The 26,378-nt window shown below is 44.4% G+C and overlaps 1 protein-coding gene across 6 annotated transcripts in view; it reads left to right on the top strand.

The window, feature by feature from the left end:
• MORN5 (MORN repeat containing 5) overlaps positions 1-25,635 on the top strand; it is a 178,896-nt gene extending 153,261 nt beyond the window's left edge. For all 6 annotated transcript variants that reach the window (XM_085612249.1, XM_085612278.1, XM_085612287.1 and 3 more), the window contains one exon: positions 25,437-25,635. In XM_085612249.1, coding sequence (XP_085468375.1) covers positions 25,437-25,522 — 86 coding nt within the window. In that variant the 3' untranslated portion in view covers positions 25,523-25,635. The remainder of the gene's footprint in view (positions 1-25,436) is intronic.
• The last annotated feature ends 743 nt before the right edge of the window (positions 25,636-26,378 follow it).

The raw sequence follows: 26,378 nt of genomic DNA, 5'->3' as shown, positions 1-26,378 counted from the left end.
ACAAAAAAGAGAAAAAATACTTCACCAAAGGGCTGTAGATACCTCCCAGAAGAGTAATAATTCTTGCATTTTAGGCCAATCTACTTTGTGGTTAGACACAGCCTAATGTGTTCTTCCTGTACCATTCCTTAGGCATAACTATTCCTGAGTTGAGCCTAGCAATCCTAATGGGTTTTTGTTCTGTGCTTGGACCTACTTGCGTTAGTCATTTTTTCATAACTGAAAAGTGAACCTATTTATCACCATGGGCCATTGTTATTTTGCAGATGAGAGATGGAGATGGACTCCCACGGTTCTGGTGTAGCACCAAGAAGCCCCTTTAGTTAATCTCAGACATAAACTAGAGAAGGTGTCCGTCCAAGATAAGTGAATAGAAGTGGGCGAGGATTTTACCACTTGTTCCTCTAACAATAGCAGCATGGAGTACGCATGAGGATGCTTCGAGGACTCTGGGGCTCAATGTTTTTATAGCATAGCATTGATAGACTAGTTTATCATTAGAGGTCACAGATCCATGGAGTACATGTGAAAGATTGAGTGTGTGATTCACAAAGTAGCATTGATGCAGGGGCAGCGGGCTGGAAGTGGCCAATATCTAGTGCAAAACGTGTATTTCCCACTGCTCGCAAAAAGCGGACTTGCAGCTGTTAGAAAATGGGTCCAGTGCTAAATGTTCATCGGCGTGTTCAGAAATCATGAGTATCAGTCACATGTTACTGACTCCTAGCCAAGTCGCACTTAAAGAGCATGGATCTACATTACACCCCTTATGCACACTGACAACCATCAACCAATCACACGTTTCTGCTTACCCTTCTGCCAGGTTTTGCAATTAGGTGTAAATCTTGTCGTGACTTGTGGTCATTCTGATACAAAGAATGATTATTTTGTTAGCTTGGAATTCAAGTACAATTGTACGTAAACTAGTGTATTCCATAACATATAGCAAACAGGAATGTATATATTGTCAATGGATCATGACCTACACGAGTGAAATTCTGTTACCACCTGGCTGTGAATATTCTAGTTATCATAGGGAAAATATCACTCTGTGTAAATTATCTAAATTTATAGGCCATTTGCTGTGAGCTGAAAATCAGCTAGAACATGGCAGGTGTTATCTACATGAACAAACAGGGCAGAGCAAAGTTGTATTTCCTGCAACATCGAACTGTTCAGCCATAGGCCCTATAATTCAGAGTGATCCAGAAGACCTTTTCCCTCCCTTAGTTTCACCTGGAAGGGAAAAGCAACATTCAGCTAATATCATGAGCAGATTCTGCCCCGCTGATCACTGGCGGGAGATAAACCAGAAAGGACTATGTTGAAATATCAAAGAAAAGGGTTTTATCACTTTGGGAGAACGGGAGAATTAATCCCCTAGACAACACTGTTTCCCCTGTATTGGGCAGGCAAATCCCTCTATGCATACCAATCCAATTGATCAACAGGACACCCCAGAAGAAGACACTTCAGGCAATTTAGAGATGATCCTCCAAGCCCTGTTACTTGATTTTGTTATCCAACAAAATTATATATCTTGCCCTAGTCCTACATCTCTTTAGTTCATCAGAAGGAGATTTTTATTTATCCCTTCCCTCTACTGCTAAACTTTAGAGCCTGATCCATGGAAAATTACCCTATGTAGACCTAGATTTTGCAGACCATGGGTGAAGCCACTTTTGATGTTGACTTGTAATCATCTCAGTTATTTACAGGCCTCATTAGATGATGTTAGCGTTCATGATACACGTAGCTGATTCTAGTTAATTACTGTAATCATTACCTTTCAGCTGTTGCTGCCTGCCCTAGCAATCCAGGAGACATCTTCATCCTTAGCAAAAAGGAAGAAATTGGGCATTTTCATGGCCTTCTGCAATTGTGTGACTGTGAACGGAGAATGTCTTTTTTCTAGCCTTCTTGGACCTCACGGTGGCTTTTCACCAATTCGACCGGATGCTACTGAATAAATCATTGCTTACATCAGGAGTCAGCAGAGAGCTTACTGAATGACATTTTTCCTGTTAGAAATAGAAATATTGCCACAGATAGCTTTGACTTTAAAAGTGAAATAACAAAGCTGTCAAGAGATTAGGGCAGGGTTGCCTTTTGGCACAGACACTATTTAATTTATTTTAATGACATTTTAGGACTGTCCAATGTGCCGGTGATGAGGCCCTGCTTGCAGGAATGAATAATGTCTTAAATAGGCAACTGTCTTTTTTGCGATGTAATGCAAACTGAAAAAACTAGACCCTAATATTCAAAAATAAAAAATCCTTAAATTTGGTAAGGTGAGCTCCCAGATTAAATATTTTTGCTTTTTAATGCTACCCTTCTACTAGGGAATGCATTTGATTATCTTGGTCTGCTTTACAAAGAACAGGAGGCATGGTTGGCTCATCTCACTAAGCACTCAGCTATACTGCCCAATACTGTGTAAAACATTCTGGGCAAAGTTAATGTCAGGGGCCCTTTATCGGACTGAACTGTGGGATTTTTACAAACATAACATCGCTAGTTCATATACAGAATGGTCTTTCAAGGGAGATCAGCAATATGCCCCAACCACCCCACTAGTTGGCATTCACATTAAAGCTAGGCATGGAATGTGTGGCCCAAATGGCTACAGTGAAACTCGTTTTATTTTGGTTAGGCTATCGACACACCAGCTGCTTCCATTTACAAGCCGTGGTTGCGGCAACTGTGAGAATGTTATGCAACTATCTTGGGTTATCCACATATACCAGGCCCTGATGTTTGAGATATTACGAGATCTACTTTGCCACTCATCAAAACAAGATTACAGGCTCAGATTAAAATCAAACAATTTAATGCTTTCCTAAAGCCACCCTGTATTCAAACTATAGCAGCAAAGATACTGTTGTGCATAGCTTACTGGATCTCTTCTTTGTACCTGATTTGCTCATCATCCAAAACACTGATCAAATTCCTGCACAGTTTGTCACTGCCCAGAAATGTATCCCTCTAATCTACTACTTCAACGCACACTTCCCTGGATTTTGTTTTCTCTTGGAAATGCTTTTCTCAGACTAGTTCTGACCAGGGATCCATATGCAACCTGACAAGGTTGTACGTGCCCGATAACAACTGTGAAAGTTTAAAAAAAATTCAAATTATTGTTTTGGTACTTGTATTACTATTAGGGGTGGGCGTAAATCGTGTAATTCAGTATAGCATAATCATGCGGAATTACCTAAAAAGTATGCGAGATTACGCATAATTACTTGAGAAGAGTACTTCTGCATGTTATTCACATTCTGCTGCATTTAGCAAGATATCTTAGTGCAAAAGGCATTCTTGTGCCCATTTTGGACGCAAGGGGGCATTTTTGCATTAAGAAATTGTGCTAAATGCAGCAGAATGTGAATAACGAGCATGAGCAGCTGCTAGCTAAATGAGCTATTGGGGTAGTGTTAGACGTGACAGACTTAGGGTTGTCTTCCCCCAAAACATTTTGCCTTTCTCCTCCATTTTTTGCTGATCTCGTTTTTTCTGGCCTTAGGATTCTGTCACTTTACTAATGCTAACCAATTGTAAAATGCCTTTGCCCTCTCCTCTAAACATGGTCAAATTGGCTTATATCCAATTGGCACATTTAATGTGCTTGTAATTCCCAGTAAAGTGGTATTGCATGTATCCAGGGACTGTAAATGCTACTAGTGGGTATCAACCACTTAATTAATACTTTAAACATGTCTCAGGCTTGCCAGTGCAGCCTGTGATTTAAACTGCCATGTCGACCTGGCAAAATAAACCTTTTGCCAGGCAAAAACTTTCCTTTTTAATACATATAAATCACCACTAGGGTGTATTTTTAAGTTTTACATGTCATTGTAGTGAAAAACTCCTGCATTAGTTTTTCAGTGTTGTAAGGTCCCGGTCCGGCATGACCAGATTCCCACAGTTGGCGCTTTGTGCTTTTTGGCGCTATTGTCACTTAAAAATTTTAAACTGCATATCTCCAGTTCTACTGATTAGATTTTTTATTGTTTAGTTGTTATTGTTATAGTATATTAAATATTACTCTATTTTTCTAAATTGGTGTGGAAATTATTTTGCGTTGTGTTTGTTTACTTTTATTGTTGACGTGTTCCACGGGCCCCCCTCCCGAGCCAAATTGGGCTCAGCAACCACATGCCCCGGGGCCCTGTTTTTCCAATTGCAAAAGAGAGGGAGCTGCTGAACATGCAGCTCCCTCTTTGTCAAAGCAATTGTACTTGCTTTAGCAAGTGAGAACATTTGTTCTCACCTGCTGAGCGCAGTTTGCTATGGCTTGGCGGGAGCGGTAAAGTTCCCGCTAACCATAGCAAACAGCTATGTTCCAGGGTGGGCACCCAGGGACATAGCAGGAGCCGGCCCTTAGGGGTGGCAGCCTCTAGGGCCATACATAGCTGCAGGAGGGGGGCCATATGGCCCCTCCTTTGTTTCATTGAGCCCTGAGACGTAGTGGTCCTCAAGGCCGGGGGTCCGCAACGGACCCCTCCATTTTATTCTTTGAGCCCTGGGGAGGTGCCTTGCGGGCCCCGTATTGTTCATTTCCCTGGGGAGGTGGCGGTCCCCGGGGCTGGTGTGGTCTGCATGGCCCCCATTAATTAAACTTCAAGTCCCGGGGAGGTGGTGGTGCCCTGGGATGCGGGGGCGTTCGCGTGGCCCCCGCAATATTTATGCATAAAACCCTGGGGAGGTGGTGGTCCATGGGGCTGCGGGGAGGCCATATGGGCCTCCCCTGCACTAATTTGATAAATTACCCAGGGGAGATGGAGGTCTCCAGGGCTGCAGGGGGGAGGCCGTGCATGTTCCCTGCATCAGTTTGCTTATGTTTGTCTCGGGGAGGTAACGGTTCGCGGGGCATGGGCACCCCCGCGTTCTTATAAAAACTGCCCCCATAATTCAGCCTACATGGGGGCTTCATGAAAAAAACGCTTGTGAGCCCGCGTATCTTTTAAAAATGTTGCCACGGAAGCACAATGCAATGAAATAAAAAATGCTTTTAACCCGCAGCGGGAACTCTGTGGTTCCCCCCACACCATATCTGGAGGGTCAGGGTATTCCTACCCTACCCTCTTTTCTTTTTTGTGTGCATTTTTTGGGGGACTCGGCTTAAATCCTTGTACCAAGATGGCTGCCAACACTTCCTGGTTGAAGTGTTGTCAGCCAATCAAATTCCAGTAGGATCCGTGAGTCCAGTGCAAGGACTTGCATCCCTGTAGTTTTTAAACCTAAATATCTAAAAAAAAAAAACTACTGAACGGATTTACACCCAATCACAATAAACACGTGTTCTGGACCAACATCTAGCTTTCTGCCAAATTTGGTCTAATTCCATTCAGTATCAGGCTGTAGTCGTGTTAAAAAAAATGAAAAATCCCAATAGACATAACATGGGAAAACCACGTTTTCAGACCCCATTTTTTCTCGGTCCTTGTTTGATGGATCACCCTGAAACCTTCAACACAGCAGTTGAACTAAAAAGGGGACGTTTTGTTATCATTTCATGAAGATTCGTCAAGGGCGCCAAAGTTATTGGCAAAACAAAAAAATGCTTTTACTATGGAAACTTTGGTCCTAACTATTATATTATATATATATATATATATATATTCACTGAAAAAACCATAGGTTTCAGGGGTGTTATAGTTAGCTGGACTTTTCACTTGTACAAAACCATTGAAATTCCCCCGTTATAGTTAGTTCAGCTAACTATAACTCGCGCGCCCGCAATGCACTGCTGATGACGTCACATATTACATCACTCATGACATGGTCAGTGACATCACTCATGACATCACTGATGACATCTCAAATGACATCACTGATGACATCACTGATGACATCATCCAGTGAATGTGTGTTATTCTGAAAATTAAATATGTTTTATATATGTATATCTCAAGGTCGATGGAAGAATAAATGGGTATATAAGTGTCTAAATGGATGATTTGTTTTTGAAAAATTGATTGTGTAACTGACTGATTAAGTGTATCATAGTGAATACATGGCTTAGTGAGTAATGTTTAAATATGTAAATATCTGTATCAGTCTCTCACTTTGTGTATAAGTGGCTGCATGGGTTGGTGAGTAGCTACATGGGTGTCTATTTAGGTTATTAGTTGGTTTTTTGAGTATCAGTCTGAGTGTCTGCATGGTTCGGTGGGGGTATTATGTAGTGCATAGGTGCATGAATGAGTGACTCACTTTTTGTATGTGTTGAACACAGTATGTGTGCAGGACTGTATGGGTGGATGAGTGTGTGTATGGGTGTGTTAGTGAGTGAATGACTGTCTCAATAGTGTCTTTATGAGTAACTACATATGTTTTAAACTAGTATATGTGACTATTGGTGTATATATGTGAGTATATGTGAGAGTGAGAGATTGAAAGAGTTCCTGTATGAATAAGTATGTGTTTCTATAAGTGATTGTTTAAAAGACTAAGTATGTGTAAGTTTCCGTAGAAGTAAGTGTGGTGGTGTGTGTATAACTGTATATGCAAGTAAATGTATGTTTGATTCTTTATTAGCATGAGTGACTATGTGTGTGAGTAACTCTATGGATGAGTGGCATTGTGTAACAGGATGTATAGGTGTATGAGTACATATGATGAGTGAGTACATGTATGAGTGACTGTATTGGACTGTTGGTGAATGAGTGGATGTGTATGTGGATCTTAGAATTACTGAAGAGGTTGTTGTAACTGGTATTGGTATGTCCATTTTTTTGAAAATTTTAGTCTCTATTTTTGAATGTGTGTATCAAAGGTTATATTAGGGTGAGAGGAGGTCTGCCACTCTATCACAAGGATGATGTCATCAGTGATGTCATCAGTGATGTCATTTGAGATGTCATCAGTGATGTAATGAGTGATGTCACTGACCATGTCATGAGTGATGTAATATGTGACGTCATCAGCAGTGCATTGCGGGCGCGCGAGTTATAGTTAGCTGAACTAACTATAAAGGGGGAATTTCAATGGTTTTGTACAAGTGAAAAGTCCAGCTAACTATAACACCCCTGAAACCTATGGTTTTTTCAGTGAATTTCTGAGGTTTTTTAAATGCTAATTCCTAACTATAACATGCCTGAAACCTATGGTTTTTTCTGTTAATTTCAAAGGTTTTTTAAATGCTAATTTCTAACTATGCCTACAGAGATAGGACATGTTAAGAAAGAAGAAAAAATGCACAGAAAGAAACAAAAGAAGTGCAGAAAGAAGCAACAGAAGTCCTCAAATACGAAGATAAGTGCAGGAAGAAGGATAACGTGCAGAAAGAACAAAAAGAAGAGCAGAAAGAAGCCTTGTTGCAAAATCATCCTGTACCCTCAACTTTTTCAGACGGATACTGGTGGTAACTGAGTCTGACTAACCAGTCCTAGAGCCAGTGCTATGTTAAAAGACACTTAGAATACAGTGAAAACACCTACATACACTAGGGAACATTATGCGTTGGGGTCCCCCTGTGATTAGCCTTACCTCCTCTATAAGCCCCTAGTATATAATAGGGCATGGGGATTAAAACTACCTCTTAAAACAGGCCACAGGGCGTTTTTGCACACGTTAACTCAGGCCCCGTCCCCTCCTTTCACCATTGTGTAAACACGCCCTGTGTCCGTTTTTAGTTGGGAGATTAAGTTCATTTGAGTCCTGAGGGTCCCTAGGGTCCAACTAGCCCACTAGGTACCTCCTGTAAGTGCCACAGAGCTGCGTTGCAGAGAGGTGTAAAAAGTGGCACGGCCTGGACCACCTCTCTGCAATGCAGCTCAGTGGCGCTTACTGGAAGCACTTGGTGGGCTAGTTAGCCCCCAGGGGCCCTCAGTATTGAAGGGAAATTATATCCCCAATTTAAAACGTGCCATGGTGCGTGTTTGCACACGTCACCTCAGGCCCCGTCCCCTCCCTTCACCACTGTGTAAACGCGCCCTGTGGCTGTTCTAAGTTGAGAGATTAAGTCCCCTTGAATCCTAAGGGTCCCTAGGGTCACACTAGACCACTAGGTACCTCCAGTAAGCGCCACAGAGCTGCGTTGCAGAGAGGTGTAAAAAGGGGCTTGGCCTCAGAACACCTGTCTGCAGCGCAGCTCCCTGGCGCATACTGGAGATGCCTGTTGGGGGCGCGTTTGCAGAGTGCTGCATGGAGGGGGCATGGCCTCCGGCACGATGCCAGTCTTTTATTTATTTTATTTTTTTAAGAAGGGGGGCTGTGTGGTTCCCCTTCTTATTCTAATTTATTGGCCCTGATGACCCCATCCCCCAGGGCCTGTCTCCTAATTATATTTTTTTGACCCCAATCCCCAGGGCCGGCCACTGTTTTTTATTATTTTTAAAAAATATATATTTATAGACACACCTAGGACATGCTGGACAAACCGTACGTACCTATCACCATGACGATTTGCGTGATATTCATTAAAAGGCGACTATGCATGCAATTAATCCACGTGGAATGTATTTACACCACTAGTGAAGCTCTGACATGTCTGATGCTCTACCGTGCCTAATCCCGGTAGACACCCTTGTCGTTTATTTATACAAACATGGGTAGCTATTGACGGGCACATTTAATACACATGCACACCAAGCCATTCAAAGGGGATTCGACAAAAATTCGACCAAAACTATGCAAGAAACCCCCCTCACAGTTAATAAAACACACATCCACTGCCGGATGTGTAATACTTTTTATTTTACTCTCTGGAAAGGGGACGAACATCACTTGCGAGTCACAGCGCGCTCCTGACAGAGCCCAATGCTGAGTTACACCCACCATTGCCTGCCGAGTGCCACACACCTCTGTATTGTATTCCACTAGCTAGTGCATATGCTATGACACTCTCTAGCCCATGTGCACTGTAACACCACCCCGTGAAAATGTCATGCCACACTTGTCTTCGCACGGGTTATATTGCCCCATCTAACGTGCCTTCCTCGATGCCTATGTTATAACGCACAGTGCTATGCCATACATATTACAATTTGGGATCCATATCTTTGTCACAGTGCATATGCAACGTTACACTCCCCAGCACATATTTTATATTACAACTTTAGAGACTAGTTAGGTTACACAACACTGCCCTGTGCATATTACACTCTAAGGCGCATATCGCATAGCACGCGCTAGTGCCTGTGCTATCTCGCGCTCTCCAATGAATCTGTCATTGCGCACAATGTATTGCATATTATATTTCACGCCTGGTTCATCTTATATCACACTTTTTGGTGCATAGTTTATACCATACACTATATCTAGTTTTCATTTTCAATCGTGCTCTCAGGACTATGTTCTATATAACACTGTGTTCACCTACCCTTTTCACGGGCATTACATTTTGCGATAGGGGGTGGAGGGTCAGGGGGTGTTTTTGCCAAGTGAGCCCGGAGTCACAGTCACTAACGTCTTCTTCTTCCTGAATAAAAGTGAGATTATGCTGCATACTTGTTCATATTTTAAGTAGTTTGCACAGACAAAATGTTTTAAAAACAATAAAGTTTCTAATACCAGCCTTCTCTGAACAGTTAGCTTGCTGCCCCATCCCCCTCCTCCCTATCCTCTGTTGTGTGAATCCATGGACTAGCCTCCTCCCTCCTGCCATGCATGGTCTGATGTGCTGCCACTGCCCTCAATTTAGTATGATGTACCAGTCCACTCCTCCTGCCCTCCATTGCCCAATTCTATGCCCCATCATTGACCTCCTGCTTAAACTCTGTGCTTAGCTTGCTGCCCCTATTCTCCTTCCCCCTGCCCTCCGATGTCTTTGTGCATGCCCCTGCTCCATCCTTTTTGCCCACCATGTCCCATGGACCTGCCACTCCTATCTACTCTGAGTGTTCTGTTGAGCTGCCACTCCCCTCCCACCTGCCTAGCATTGTCAGATGACTGTAACCTGTCCCTGCCACCTCCACCCTGCCTGTCCACATGCCATGCCTCTATCCTCTTCCTCCTGTCCTACATGGTCCATTGTACTGCCACACCCTTCTGCCCTCCCTGGTCTGTTGTGCTGCAACTGCTCCTCCTGCCTGCCCCGTGTGGTCTGTTGTGAGGCCCCTTCCCCTGAACTTTCTTGTCTGTGCACAGGTCCTGACCCTCCCTTCTATCCTCCATCGTCCTTTGTGCATGCCCCTGCACCCTCCTTCTTGCCCATCATAGCCATTGTGCTGCCACTAACCCTCCCACTTGCCATGCATGGTCTTCTGTGCTGCCATGGCGCCTCCCACCTTCCCTGTGTGGTCAGTTAGCTGCCCCTGACCCCCTCCCACCTTCCCTCCATGGTCTGTGTGTATGCCATCACAGTCTCACTGTTGCTCTTCATGTTGTGTCTTGCTTCTAGTGCCCATCCTGCCTGACCTCCATGGCCATCTTGCTGCTCCTGCCCTGCCCCCTTGCCCCCAGCCCTCTGTTTACATGTGCAGACCCCTACTCCCTCCCTCCTGGCTTGTCTGTTCCATTGTAATGCCCCTGATCCGTCCCTCCTGCCCTTTATGGTCTGTTATGCTGCAGCCTTCTCTCCTGTCTGTCCATTATGGTCAGCTAGCTACCATTGCCTCTTGCCCCTCTGTTCTCTGTTGTCCATGTGCATGGTCCTGTCCCCTCCCTCTTGCTTTCTATGGATTGTTGTGCTGCACTCCCGTCCTGCATGCACTGTGTGGTGTATTGTGCTGCTGCAAACCCTGATGCCTGCCCTGCAGGGTCAGTTTGGTGCACCTCTCCATGTCTCTCCTGTCCTCTGTTATCCAAGTCCATGTCCCTATCCCATTTCCTTCCATGATCCAATGTACCATACTTGCGAACATTTTGAACTTGGTAAGAGGGAGATTTTGAAAAAAAACTGGGGTATTGATTTTCCCCTTTGAGTTACATTGAAAAAGAGGATATTGTAGACAGGAGACAGATCAAATAAAGCCCATTTGAGCTTAAAAACATTGGACGTTTCCTGGCTGAATCGGGTCTGTTGGCATGTATGGTTGTACTACCATTGCCTCTTCCTTCTGCCCACAATGGTCTATTACATTGCCACAGCCTTGAAGGAGGGTAGATTTTGTATCACAGGGGGCCCCTGGCCCGTTCTGTCCACACCTGAAGTATGAGACCCTTGTCCTTGCCCTGCCAGCCGCATTTGTAGGCCGTATTAAATTGACCAGCGGGTCCTGTGTTGCTATATAATTATCCTGAGACATCCTTACCACTCAGCCAGCATAAAACCCCTGTGTAGGCCCTTCTGTTCAATATGTAGGCCTCTTTGTTAAATTGACCATAGCTCTGCAATTTTAGTGTATAGCAGTCTGAAGGCAGGTCTGCGAGGCCTTCTGCTCCAAACTAGTAGCCCCCACCCTACCCGAGTGCTCCGTGCTCGGTATCAAAGTTCAACATCCCCCTGAAGCTGTCGACATACAGTAGGCTGCATCCTGGACTGGTACTTGCTTCCTGGGCAGGTTTCCCGCTTTTAAGGAAGTGGCAACCGCAGAGCGTCAAGTTAGGAGAACTGAGGAGATTTTATACATGAATATATTGAATTCCTGTACAATACCCATTATTTTCTGCTTGCTCTATGGAACTTACGATAAGCGATTGGCCTGAGAGACTGACCTTTTCACCCAGTCCATTGTCAGCATTAAGTGGGTAAATGACGAAATGTCTGGTAAAATCTGCAGACGAAGCTTTTGGGTAGCATACGTAGGTAGATGTAGCGTGCAAAGGAGCCCACAAAATGATATAAAAAGGGAGCACCCACAGATATCGACGGACAACCTCGCCGTCTGTATGTAGGTTAACAGGCTGTGCAGGTTTTCCCCAAGAACTGGGAGCTCTTGTCTTCCTTTGCTTAAAATGTCTTGCTCTGCTTTGCTTGAAGTATCTTATTCTATTTTACCTATATGAAATGTCATGTTATGTTTAACCATTGTTCTCTTTACTTTTGCATTTAAAAGATGTTGTATTGTAATTGCATGAATGCTTGCTCTAAGAGTAAATGTGAGTGTCCCTAGGTAACATTTTCCTTGGTGTAACTTGTTTCTCATGATGCATTTATAGATGTGTTTTCTCTCTCTCTCTCTGTCAGTAAATTAATTGAGATACAGAGAATATCATGACAGCTGTATGATTATCTGGATTCTGTATTTTGTACTTTATGTCTCTATTCTGCGGTTTCTTTGAAGTTGCATCTTCTCATTAAACTGCCATTGTATTCTGCCTCCAATTCCATGTCTCATATGTCTGTTTTCTTCATTTTTGGAGCAAGCGTTCCTAGGCACCCCGGCTCAAATTAAGGTGCCCCTTTTGTCCCTGACTCCCTCTCCTGCTCAGTTCTGTGGTGGCTCCCGGGGCTCTGGGGACCGCCCCTAGCTTCCTTGACCCGTAATAGATCTTCCCTCCAACAGCCTCTCTTGCAAGTCCTGTATTGTTGGTTTGTTGCCCCTGCCCCCCTTTCCACTGCCCTCCGTAGTCTGTTGTGCTTCCACGGCCCTTCCTGCCTGCTCAGTGTGGTTAAATTGTTGCCTTTGCACCCTCCTACCTGCCTTCAATTTTCAGAGTCCGTGCCCCTGGCCTCTGCCTCTCAACAGTATCCTAATGAACAACTAGATTGCTAACATTCTATATTTATTACAAAAGTGTGGAACGCCTGACATCATCTTGATGTAATCAAAACTGTAATACCTAGAGCATTCCTTTAGAAATTACATATATGAGAGGGTCTTATTGGCATCAAAATTATGTTTAGTGCTCTAAAAGACTAAAATAAGGACATATTTTCTGAGTTTTCAAATAGCGACAAAGCACTTTTAAATTATTTGTTATCTTTATGTTTTTTTATCTAGTTGACAACTTGATTAAATGTTGCACTTAGGGGAGAGGATGTGGTGTTACTTCCAGAACTGCAGACTTTGCAACTGGGGAACCAGGTTGAAGTTTCTGCTTCAGCTCGACATTCTGTGATTCTGGTCAAATCACTTAGTCTCCCCATGTCTACAACCAAAATGAATTTGTTCTTGTGTGATGTAACCAATGCTCATGTAAAGCACTCCAATACCTGACAAGTCTGCACTATATAACACTGCAAAAACACAAAATAATAAGTGTTTTGCACACTTCTGTCATTGGGCTATATTTGGGCTATATCTGGGTGATTTTGGGCTACATTTGGGCTCTTTTGTCTCCGGTGGCCATCTTGGGAGATTTATTTGTTATGAAGTTTCCTAAATTCCTCATGTACTGCAGTCTCCTCAGTCGGAAATGCTTTCAGTTTTTTACTTTGATTCCATCATGAAGGTATTCAGATATGTCACACATCTGCCATGAATTCTGAATGTTAGCACTCTAGTTGCTCATTAGATCACTGTAGTAAAACTACTGTTCACCATGGAAGTCTGCTCCTGGTATTAAAAGTGCATGTTTCAGTCTGCATGTCAGAATTTTTTAATGAAATAGAAGAGGATTTGAGAAGTCACTCAAAATGTGCCCTCATTTTCTTTCTTCAGCATTAATCATAATTTCTATGGCAAAATGAACCCCCTCATTGTGTTCCTTTTTAAATTAAATGTTTTAAGTGTTACCAGTTTATTCCAATCAAGATGGCTTCAGGTGTGCCATACTTTTGTCATAATGAAGACAGTAAGTGCTCTAGTTGTTTTTAAGAACATTCTTGGACATTCTGTCATTGGGCTATACTTGGGCTACATCTGGGTGATATTTGGGCTACATTTGGGCTCTTTTGTCTCTGGTGGCCATCTTGGGAGACTTATTTGTTATGAAGTTTCCTAATTTCCTCATTTACTGCAGTCTCCTCAGTAGGAAATACTTTCAGTTTTTTACTTTGATTCCATCAGGAAGGCATTCAAATGTGTCACACATTTGCCATAAAATCAGAATGTTAGCACTCTTTTTGCTCATTAGATCACTGTAGTAAAGCTACTGCTCACCAGGGAAAACTGCTGCTGGTATTGAAAGTGCATGTTTCAGTCTGCATGCCAGGATTTGAGAAGTCACTCAAAATGTGCCCTAACTTTTTCTTTCTGCAGCACTAATCATACTTTTTATGGAAAAATGAACCCCCTCATTTTGTTCCTTTTTAAATTAAATGTTTTAAGAGTTACCACTTTAATCCAAGCAAGATGGCTTCAGGTGTGCCATACATTTATCATAAGTAGGACGGTTAGCGCTCTAGTAGTTCTTTGGAACACTCTGGAAAGCTGCAGTAGAACACAAAGGAATCAACTGACAGTCTCTGCCCTTGTTGGATGTACATGTTTTACTGAGAATGTCAGACTTCATTCTCACATGACTGAGAAAGATAATGTGAATTTACAGAAAATAAGCTCTCAGTTTAGCTTATAGATCACCTTCCAAACCTCTGTGGTAAAAGCATGAGAAAATATTTTTCTCTTAATCATGATATCCCAGCAGAAGGCTTTTTCACATGGTGAAATCACCTTAGAACATACCACAATTCCTAAAATGAGTATGGTACCATCAACAAATGATTTATAATGTAACTAAAGTCTTAAAATCTTCTATTAACTGCAATGCTTTTTAATGAGGTGCTATCATGTATATTGGTCCCAAGATGGCTGCCAACACTTCTTGGATGAAGTGCTGACAGCCAATCAGATCTCAGGATGAGATGTGTGGTTAGGCTCCGCCCACATATATATATTGATTTAAATGCTATTTTCTCAGGAACTACTGAACAGATTTACATCAGGCCTACAAAAGGCACTTCCTTGACCTGAGGACTACCTCTCTGCCAAATTTCAAGTAACTCTGTTCAGCCGTTCTGGCTGTAGCTGTGTCTAAAGGTCCTATGGAAAAATGCATGGGAAAAACGCGTTTTGGGACCCCCCTTTTTTCTCAGCCCCCGCTTGACGAATCCCCCCGAGACTTTCAGGGTAGGAGCGGAGCGTAGCGCCCCACCTATTTTGAAAATTTCGCGAGGATTCATCGACCGGCGCCAAAGTTATTCCAAATAGAATGTTGCGGATTTCCTATGGAAACAGGGTCCTAACTATAACTATCTACTGGCGACCGCCAGTAGATAATATATATATATATATATATAGGTAGATAGATAGATAGATAGATAGATATTTAGAAGTAGGGAACTCTGGGTTGTTCCCACATTTTTTAGGTGGAAAGTAGCTCCTTTATATGGACCACCACCAACACTCTGAATCTGCTCACCTCAAACTTCTGTTTTTACACTAGCGTTCCAGAGTTTTTAAGCATAGGATTGGCACAGTGCCATCCACGCCAAGTTAGAAAGTGACAAGCCTTATGCCATTCTACAGCATCCTCTCTTTAAGCATAGGATTAGATTGTGCAATCCATGCTGAGCTTAAAAATAGTAAAAGCCTTTTACCACTTCAGATACAGTATTACAGCTTTACAGTGGTAAAATACCACACAAGCCAACCTGGGATGAATAAAAGCAACCCCTGACATGTATTTTTATCTTATTAGAGCGAGACTGTCGGGAAATTGAAAAATAACAAAACAATTTAAAAAAAGAGGAGTGTCTGCAGTAGTTTTGCCGCAAACAAGCGGATGGCCTTCAGCCCTGCAGCCAACCCCACGGCACATGGCCTCTGGCCAAAGGCATTGTTAGTTGCTAGCGGGGTGTTGGGCCCTGTGACCAACCCCCCACAGTTTTCAAAATTGTAATTTAAAATCCGACTTCACCATCAGTTAGGATTTTTCATTTCAGTTCCAAAGACACAATCCAGCTCTCATTTGGAAATTACAGCTTTTTCAATGTATTAAGGTAACTCCAATGTTAGTCTACGGGAGAGGTAGGCCTTGCAGTACTGAAAAACAAATTTGAGAATTTGTCACTACCAAGACATATAAAACTTTAAATTACATGTCCTACTTTTTACTACTTGCCCTTTGTCCGGGGCTTACCCAAGGAGTGACATATTTATTAAAAAGGAAGGTTTGGACCTGGCAAATGGTTTATTTTGCCAGGTTGAAATAACAGTTAAAACCCCTCACACAGGCTGCAATGGCAGGCCAGATGCATATATGAAGGGCTACTTAAGTGGGTGGCACAATCCGTGCTGCAGGCCTACTAGTAGCATTTTATTTACAGACCCTGGGCAGATATAGTGCCATTCTACTAGGGAATTACAAGTAAATTAAATATGCCAATTGGGGATTAGCCAATATTATCATGTTTTAAGGAGTTAGCACATGCGCTTTAGAACTGGCTAGCAGTAGTAAAGTGAGCAGAGTCCTATGGCCAGCAAAACCGAGATCAGCAACAAATGAAGGAGGAAGGTAAAAAGCTTGGGGAGATCACACCCTAAGGCTGACCGGTCTAACAGGCGTGTAGTAGAGTGGTATACAGTAGAGTGGCATAGAGTGAAGTGGGGTACAGTGAAGTCAGGTAGAGTAGAGTGGCGTAGAGTAGAGTGGCATAAAGTGAAGTCAAGGTGGAGTGAAGAAGTGTACAGTGAAGTGGGATAGAGGAGACTGGAGTAGAGCGGTGTGCAGTAAAGCTGGGTAAATTGAAGTGGGGTAGAATGAAGTGGGATAGAGTAGATTGGCGTACAGTACAGTGGCGTAGAGCTAAGTGGGGTATAGTGGCATAGAGTAGAAGTGTAGAGTTAGATGACTTACAGTACAGTGGCACAGAGTGATGTAGGGTAGAGTGAAGTAGGGTAGGGTAGAGTAGCATAGAGTAGTGGAGTAGAGTGTGGAGGGGAATAGTGAAATGGAGTGGAGTTAAGTGGGGTACAGCAGAGTGGCACAGAGTACAGTGGATAGAGTGAAGTAGAGTGGCGTAGAGTGCAGTGGTGCATAGTAGAGTGCAGTAGCATAGAGTGCAGTGGTGTAAAGTGGATTAGATCAGACTGGTGTAGACTGGAGTTGAGCACATTGTCTTGGCTTAGAGTACAGTGGCGTAGAGTGATGGGGAGTACAGTAGTGTGCTGTACACTGCATTGGGATAGAGTAGAGTGGTGCAGAGTAGATTAGCGCAGAGTACAGTGGTGTAGAGTGCAGTGAAGTAGAGTACAGTGGTGCAGATTGGAGTGGTGCAGACTGTAGTAGTATCCATTACAGTGGCATGGATTGCAGTGGTGTAGAGTTGAGTAGAACAGCACAGAGTGCAGTGGTGAAGAGTATAGTGGAGTGGCATAGAGATCAGTGCGGTCAAATGGAGTGGCATGGCTTAGAGTAGAGTTCAGTAAAGTGGCGTACAGTGCAGTGGCATAAAGTGCAGTGGCTTAGAGTGCAGTGGCATACAATGTAGTTGTTGACAATGCAGTGGCATAGAGTATAGTGGTGTACAGTGCAGTGGTGTACGGTACAGTGATTGTTACAGTGCAGTGACATAGAGTGTAGTGGTATACAGTAGAATGGTGTAGTATGTTGTATAAAGCACCCTTCTACTTTCATACCTTAAGTTTTTTTTAACATTTCCAAGTACAGTGGTACTCTTGAGGAAATGCCACAGTAATTTGAAAGTTTAAAAAAATATATAAAACAATATAAATAATTGTACCTACCTGTACAGACTATCCTAAAGTGCATCTTGCCTTACTATAGCTTTAAACATACTTATAACATATATCTTACGTAGAAACCCACAACACAGTCTAAGTGTGTTCTAAACAACATGATTGCCTTTTTATTTTGTAAAGGTTTTCATTAGCTAATAAAATACTGTTTTGTCAATTTTGTCATGATTATGTACCGCAGTATACCGCAAAATACTGCCATATACTGCAGCCCAAAAGATAGCTAACTTTTGGGCCCTTATTACTGCAAAACTGCTGAACAGATTTTCATGAAATAGTGAAAAAGATCCTTTCCAGACCATAATTCTTTATTCCTGTCAAATTTCATGAAAATCTATTCAAACGTTTTGTCCTACATCTGAGTAAAAAGTCTATGGGATGCATTGGTGGTTGAATATGTTTTGGAACCCCCCTTTTTAATTTGCACCCCCGCTTAACTAATCACCATGAAGTGTGGCATCATCAAACAATGTAGAAAAGGGAATAGGTCTGCAAAGTTTCATGGAGAATCATCAAACGGAGGCAAAGTTATTAGCAAGCAAAAAGTCTATCTCTGGGAATCCTAACTAGAGCTAAAGTGTGTCTACCGCCACTCAGTAATATACATATTATAACAGGTGGATGGGTAATGCAAAATACCAGGGTTGTTTTTCGCGGAGTGGTTATACATATATATATATCATAAAAGGTAGATGGGTAAAGTAAAATAACAGGGATGTCTTCACAAAGTGGTTATGAGTGACATCAAATACAAAACACAAGCAGTGCTCAAATTCTCTATCAGATCACTCAGAACCCAGAGATGAAAAGAATACCCTTATTTGCAGTTATCCATTTCCAATCTTTTGATAGGAAAGGCCACACCCAAATCCAATTCCCTTGCTAAGGTCTGCAGCTCATGGTTAGAATAGTCCTGTAGGAGCCATACATAACATGGCCCTACCTGCATTATCCCCCGCCCCCTGCCCTGTCTTGTAAGTATATGCAACATTACTAATACCCGAGGTCATGCTACCCACACCCACAATCCACACTCGCCATACTCTAGCCATCCAGCCCCTCCTTTTCCCAGTTGAAAAATAAATAGTAGCCATTCTCCCAGGCCTCCCTCCCATTGTCCTTCTTTTTTCCTTCCAAATATTTAAAATAATATATTTAGTTTCCTGCCACCCACCACCACCACAATCTGTATTTCCCTAATTTCTCCCACCGAAATATAATATCTGGTATGCTGCCACATAACACCCATGGTCCTCTCTTCATTGTGCTTCTTGCTTCTTTACCTATATTATGTATTGGGTGGATTGACCTGGTCTGCCCTGGATGCATCTTTAACGGGTGCAGTTCTGGTCATTCTGATGGATACTTCTGCCTGTGGATTCCTCACCTTTTGAATACCCCATGCGCCAGCATTCCGTGATAAAATTATTTCCTAGCTCTCCCACGTCGACGAGGACGTCACAATGGACCGGCTCGGCTTGCGGCACCGTATGACGTCATCAGAGCCACAAAAGGACCTCGTCGGCGTGCTGACGTCAGTTCCCTTTTTTCCGCGCCGTCGACACTCAACAGTTTTTTTCACGGCTCTCCATTTTCATTGTGGAAAACTTTGTATCTCGTAGTTTGTCGAAATGGCTACTTCTAGGAAGTCGGGGTTCAAACCCTGCAGAGAGTGTGGCGGACACATGTCTATCACGGATCTGCATGATGACTGCCTGTGGTGTTTATCCTCGGACCACGACGTCGAGGAATGCAGGAGTTGCAGGAAGATGAATCTTAAGGCTATCAAAGAACGTGAAGCCAAATTATTTATGGCGAAAGCCAAGAAGGAAAAGAGAGGTAGGAAGAGGGCGAAGTCTTCGTCTTCTCACACTTCGAGGTCAAAGAAGCACAAAAAATCCAAGAGGAGACATACCTCTCGACATCGTTCTTCGAAGGCCAGAGTCTCGAGGTCGAGGTCGCCGACTCCAGCTGAGCAACCTCGGAGAAGGGACCTTATCTCTCCTACTCCTTCTCCTCAAGCGACTCCAGTACCATCTCCGGCTGTGGCGTCGCAGATTTCAGAGGCTTCTTCGCTTCATGAAGAATCACCGGCTCCAGTGACGTCACCAGCGCCGGGAGGGTCCTCTCCAGGCCGTGTTGCTTCACCTGTGTGGGTGCCGTCCCGGCTCCGCAGGTTCCAGTGCGACCTCAGGTGACTCCCCTACAGGAAGGTACGGATCCATATCCTCCTTTTCCTGCTCCTGGGGTTGACTCTTCACATTTTCTCAATGCGATGTTTGGTTTGTTTACAAGAGCCTCGACTCCATCCGATGCGCCTTCAGGCCCCGTGGGTCCTCTGGCATTCAACCTGGGTGTGCCTCAGTTTTATCCCCAGGCACCTTTTATGCCATCGACTCTGGCTTGGCATTTCCCGGTGCCGAGATCGTCTACTCCGGCTCCCAGGAATCCTTTAGCTGCTGAGTCTGCTCCACCTCAGATTCGATTGACGTCGAGGTTCGATGTCGAGGCTCCTCCATCGACGCCGCTGGTTTCTTCTCCGGCGCCGTGTGTGGCTCCACCGAAGCCTTTGTCTAAGCCACGCTCCAGGAGAGAAGCTCAGAGATTGCTTGAGGAGGAGGAGTATTTGCAAGAACAGGAGGAAGGAGAAATTGTGGACTCTGTGGATGAGTTTGAAGGCCTTCAGGAAGCTAGTGGTCTAGCTACTTCCCCTGAGTATGATTTACCATCTGCAAGTGGTTGTGTTGTGCAGGACGTTGCACCTTATCATGTTGTCAAAAAGAAGGCAGCTGATTTATTGGGCCTTAAACTTCCCTTTGCTGAGATTAAGTCCAACATACTGACGGAAGTTTTGAATACTTCTTCATCAACTTCTGAGCCCCTACTTCCATTCACAGAGGCCTTAACAGATCCAATTCTGGAGGTGTGGCAGAAGCCTTTGTCTGCTCCGGCTGTATGTCGTTCTGTCTCAAGAAGATACAAGCCTGCCCCTGGTGATCCGGCTTTTTTGTCATCACATCCGACACTGGAGAGTCTAGTTGTCCAAGCTTCTTGCTCAAAACAGTTTTCTGGTGCCTTTCCTACCATTTTGGGTGACAGGGACGCGAAAAAGACGGCGCAAGCTGCGAAGACGGTGTTTTCTTCTGCAAGTATGGCTCTAAAGTCAACTAATGCGACTTGCCTTCTTGGACGATATATACATGCATTGATGGACTCTGTTGTTCAGTTGGCTCCTAAGTTGCCTGAGGAGGATCGTGCCAACTTCTTGGAAGTCATTTCAGATTTGCAGGCCGCAGCACGACAAGTGATTCAGTCAGGCATGGACACTGCTGACTCTGTGGCTCGTGTTATGGGGTCTTCTGTGGCTACAAGGAGACAGGCATGGCTCAAGTCTTCAGGGTTATCGGCTGATGTACAAGCAACCTTGTTGGATTTGCCCTTTGATGGGTCAAGGCTCTTAGGTTCTAAGGCGGACTCAGCCTTGGAACGTTTCAAAGATAGTAGAGCCACCACAAGATCTTTAGGCCTTCAGGTGCAGTCTAGAGGTTATGGATACAAGAGATTTCGGGGCTTTGGGAGATCTGCTTCCTTTCCTGGCCGCCATCAATTTCAGCAGAGCCATCAACAGCAAAATCCCTTGTACAAATCGTACAGAGGGAAGAATAAGAGAGGCCTCAGGGGTACAAATCGTCAACAGGCCTCTTCCTCTACCTCCCCTCCTGCAACCGTTGGTACATCAGGAAAGCAGTTCTAGATTCCTCATCTTAGAACATGTTGGTCCAGTTGGAGGTCGGGTGTCCCACTTTCTACAAGATTGGAGACTGATCACATCAGATCGTTGGGTCTTGAATCTTGTAGAAAATGGGTACGCCCTTCCATTTTTGGAGTTTCCTCCTCGCCAGGGTGGTTGTTCAGAAGACGACTTGCTGCTTTTGCAGCAGAAGGTTCTTACATTACTCCAAAAAGGTGCGATAGAGGTGGTTCCGGAGCAGGAAAAGGGCCAGGGTTGTTACTCCCGATATTTCCTGATCCCCAAAAAGGAAGGTCGCTTGAGACCAATCTTAGACCTCAGGATTTTGAACCTTTACCTCAGGCAGGAAAAGTTCAAAATGTTGACCTTGGCTCAGGTTCTCCTTGCGCTGCAACAGGAAGACTGGATGGTGTCCATCGATCTGCAGGATGCGTATTTTCATCTTCCCATCCTGAAGTCGCATCGGAAGTATCTCCGGTTCACGGTGGGATTGCAACATTACCAGTTTGCGGTTCTTCCGTTCGGTCTCACTTCTGCGCCTCGAGTCTTAACGAAGGTGATGGCGGTGGTAGCGGCTCATCTCAGAAGGTCAGGGGTTCCTGTTTTCCCCTACCTGGACGACTGTCTGTTGAAAGCGGAGTCTCCAGAGTTGGTTTCGCGCCACTTGCAAGTGACAACTCATCTGTTGTTCAAATTGGGTTTTTCGATAAATGTACCCAAATCTCACCTGGTGCCTTCTCAGCGCAGCCTGTTCATAGGGGCAATACTGGACACTTCTGTGTGCCAAGCATACCCACCTCCGCAGAAGATTCTCGACATTCAGGAAATGATTCCTTTATTTCACGATGGAGCGGTTGTTCCAGTCCTGAAGGTTCTTCGCCTGCTCGGTCTGTTCGCTTCCTGCATTCTTTTGGTCAACCATGCACGCTGGCACATGAGGGCACTCCAGTGGTGCCTCCGCAGGCAGTGGTGTCAGCACAACGGAGATCTCTGGGAGGACATCAGAATCTCCAGAGAGGCTGCAGCGGAGCTGTCTTGGTGGAGTGTGCAGGGCAACCTGTCTCAAGGAAAGCCCTTTCAGCCTCCTCCGCCGGTGGCCACAGTGATCACGGATGCCTCCACTCTAGGGTGGGGTGCTCATCTGGGGGATCTGGAGATCAAAGGTCTTTGGTCTCCAGAGGAAAGGTTGCTTCACATCAACATCTGGAATTGCGGGCGATAAGTTTGACACTGAAGACTTTTCCCCCTTCCCTTCGTGGTCAGTCAGTTCAGGTCCTGACGGACAACACTACCACGATGTGGTACATCAACAAACAGGGAGGTGTAGGGTCGTATCGCTTCTGTCGAGAGGCTCTGCGGCTCTGGTCCTGGGCTCAGGGCCAACGGATTTGTGTGTTTGCAAATCATCTAGCCGGTGTGCTGAATGTTCGTGCGGACAGTCTCGGCTCAGTCGGCGTTACTTGGCCGATCATGAGTGGCGGCTTCATCCGGTGGTGATTCATCGCATCTTTCAGATGTGGGGATCTCCTAGGTTGGACCTGTTTGCCACTCACGAGAACGCGCACTGCCTGTCATTCTGCAGTCTCCGGTTTCCGATGCAGTGGGCGTTGGGGGACGCGTTTCAGTTGAGTCGGAGCTCACAACTCCTTTACGCGATTCCTCCCATACCCTTGATTCCTTGGGTTCTGAGGAAGATTCGCCAAGAGCGGGCCCAAGTTATATTGATCGCCCCGAATTGGCCAAGAAGGGTGTGGTACACAGACCTACTTCACCTCTCGTCGCACCCTCCGCTCTGTCTCCCTCTCAGGGCAGATCTCCTCTCGCAGTCGCAGGGGCAGGTTCTACACCCCCACCTCCAGATCCTGCACCTTCATGCCTGGAGAATGAACGGGGCAACCTGAGTTCTTTCTCTCTCCCGCCTGATATAGTGGATGTTATTTTATCATCCAGGCGACACTCCAATAAGTCTGTTTATTCTTCCAGATGGTCCAGGTTTGTTAAGTGGTGTGGAGAGAGAGACATTGACCCTTTGAAGGCCTGCTTGTCTAATATTTTGGAGTTTTCTCTTTCTTTAGCACAGCAAGGTTGTGCTGTAGCCACTGTTAAGGGCTTTTTTTCGGCTTTGTCGGCCTTTTTATATTTGCCGGACCAGCCGTCTTTATTTAAGTACCCCAGTGTCATGAGGTTCATTAAGGGCCTTACAAATAAGTTTCCTCCCACACCTTTCGTTATGCCTCAGTGGGATTTGAATCTTGCACTCACTTTTTTAATGGGTTCTCCATTTGAGCCTCTTCACTCTTGCCCGTTGAGGCTTCTTTCTTTTAAACCGGTTTTCTTGATTGCCATTACCTCGGCTAGGAGGGTAAGTGAGCTTCAAACTCTTAGTTCGAAACCTCCTTTCCTGACCATTCATGCGGATAAGTTGGTTCTAAGGACTAGGGCTGCTTTCCTTCCCAAGGTGGTTACCCCTTTTCATATAGGACAATCCATCACTTTACCTACCTTTTATCCTTCCACTCACCCTTCCAAGGAGGAAGAGAGACCGCATCGGTTGGACCCTAAGAGGGTTGTCAGCTTTTATTTGGATTGGACTAGAGATCTGAGGCTGGACGATCAGCTCTTCGTGGGCTACGTTGGGAAAATGAAAGGCAAGGCAGTGCACAAGAGGACGCTTTCCAGGTGGATTATCTTGTGCATCAAGATTTGCTACGCCCTGGCCAAGAAGGAACCGCCTGAAGGTATCAGAGCTCATTCCACCAGAGCTAAGTCTACTTCTCCTGCTTTGGCCAGAGGTGTTCCTGTTCTTGATATTTGTAAGGCAGCAACTTGGGCCTCCCTCCACACCTTTGCAAAGCATTACTACTTGGAGTCTGAGGTTAGGAGGGATGGCCATTTTGCTCGCTCTGTTTTGCAGGATTTTTTGGTCTAGTGAGGTGGACACCCTCCTCCGGGAGAGGTATGGCTTTGGGAATCTATTCAAAATGTGAGGAATCCACAGGCAGAAGTATCCATCAGAAGAACAAGTTACTTACCTTCGGTAACGCTTTTTCTGGTGGATACAATATCTGCCCATGTATTCCTCACGCTCCCACCGGCCTCCCCGTTGTCCACCTGTTTCTACCCAAAAATATTTTATTTTAATATGTCTTAATCATGTTTATATTTTAATGATGGGAAATGCTTATTCTATTGCTATTTCTCTTTGCCTTTATTGATTATGCATTTGTGAATTTATATACATGTATATATATTTGGTATGCTATGTTTGCATTTGAAAATGTGTCGGTCTTGCTGTTTGCCTCGGTGGCACGGCAAAAATGGGTGGAACTGACGTCAGCAAGCCGATGAGGTCCTTTTGTGGCTCCGATGACGTCATACGGTGCCGCGAGCGGAGCCGGTCCATTGTGACGTCCTCGTCGACGTGGGAGAGCTAGGAAAGAATTTTCCTGCGGAATGCTGGCGCAGGGGGTATTCAAAAGGTGAGGAATCCACAGGAAGATATTGTATCCACCAGAAAAAGCGTTACCGAAGGTAACTTGTTCATTTGCCCTATAACAGAGCTTGTACCTGCCCTAGTGGTGAACCTAGCCGTGGAGCTCATCTCCAAGACTCTACGTCAGTACTAAAATGTGTAGAAGTGTATGCCTACATCTAGTGCACCACAACATTTAGTTAAATCTGTTGTGACCTTCAACTCACAAATTTGAACAATGGCAGGGCCTATTAAAACCTTTATTGTTCCTTGATCAATAAATAGATAATGAATACATTGGGCAACAGTGATAATTTGCAGTGCTTATCAGTCATCTGGCAGGAGGTGCTTTATAATAAGCAAATTATTATTAACACCGAAACTGCGGTAACCTTTTGGTAAACTTTCGTAGAACACATTTAAACTGGTATTATAATGTTTTTGGCCAGCCTGTGTAATAACATCGATTCACCGGTCTTGCTGTCTTCCATGATCTTTATGTTTAGATAAAATAGTGATTTTTGCCAACCATGTTTATGTTTCAGTTTCTGAGCAAAACGGTATTTTTGGGGAAAATCCTATTTGAAATGTGAAATAGATGTTTTTCTTGGTTGTTTTCATATCTAGGCCTCTGCTTGATCCCAGGGGGCAGGACTCATTGTTTTTATCCCTGTCATTTCAGATGATGATGAACATGATTGGATTATAAGGACTTGTCGGAAAGAGTGGGATGAAATAACTGGCTACAGGCCGAAGCATCCGCTGTAGCTCACACTTGCCTTCTGAACATGGTTACCTTTTACTCTGTTGTCACTAATATGACTTTTTGTGTGTGTTTTTATGAAATACATAGAAATAAACTTGTGGAGCTTGTTATTTGATTAGAAGTTGTACATGTCTTGTGTTCTCCTTGTCCAGTGTATGCACTTCCTACTTACTTAGGCCTCAATTACGAATTGCGCGGTGCAGGTGGGGTGCAAACTCTGCACCCATAATTACTGCCACTGCGTGGTAAACCCCACCAGTGATGTGCAATTGAACCCCATGGAATGAGGAATAGACCCTATTAATGCCCTGCTTGACCCGGTGGAACAATGTGTGATGGGGACAGTTGGAGGGAGGGGGTGGCTACAGTGGGAAGGTGGAAGGGGATACGTTTGGCCGACAGACTGAGCATTGCAAACTCTCCTGTGTCTGACACTCATGTGGGGCCCAGGAAACGGGTTCGAGCTGCAATACGGCGGTTTCCGAAGGCGATTTTACCGGCCTACTTTTTCAGCCTGTAAAATCAGAAAACCAAGAAATCGGGGTCTGGGAAAAAAACGACCACTCATGATTTAGTGGAACGAAACAGCAGAGTAGAATTCCGCTCTACTAACCGTCTGCTCTGAGCCTTTGATGTAGCCTGAGGTATAATGCCTCATGTTTGACTGGTTTCTGTTATGACCCATCCATCACTGGATACTGTGGCTGTGTATAATGCTGGCCCTCAATGCGTTGTTTATGTCTCTATTATGTTTATCTGTTGAGCTGGGAATTCTTTTCTGTCTATAAACCCGTCGTGCATCCATCACCAGGGAGCATGGCACTGAAGAGCCCTCAGGGCGTTGTGGGCGTTAGCATC

The sequence above is a fragment of the Triturus cristatus genome, chromosome 1_2 (genome assembly GCF_964204655.1).
Source record: "Triturus cristatus chromosome 1_2, aTriCri1.1, whole genome shotgun sequence".
Lineage (NCBI taxonomy): Eukaryota > Metazoa > Chordata > Amphibia > Caudata > Salamandridae > Triturus > Triturus cristatus.
This window is presented reverse-complemented; position numbering and strand designations above follow the sequence as displayed.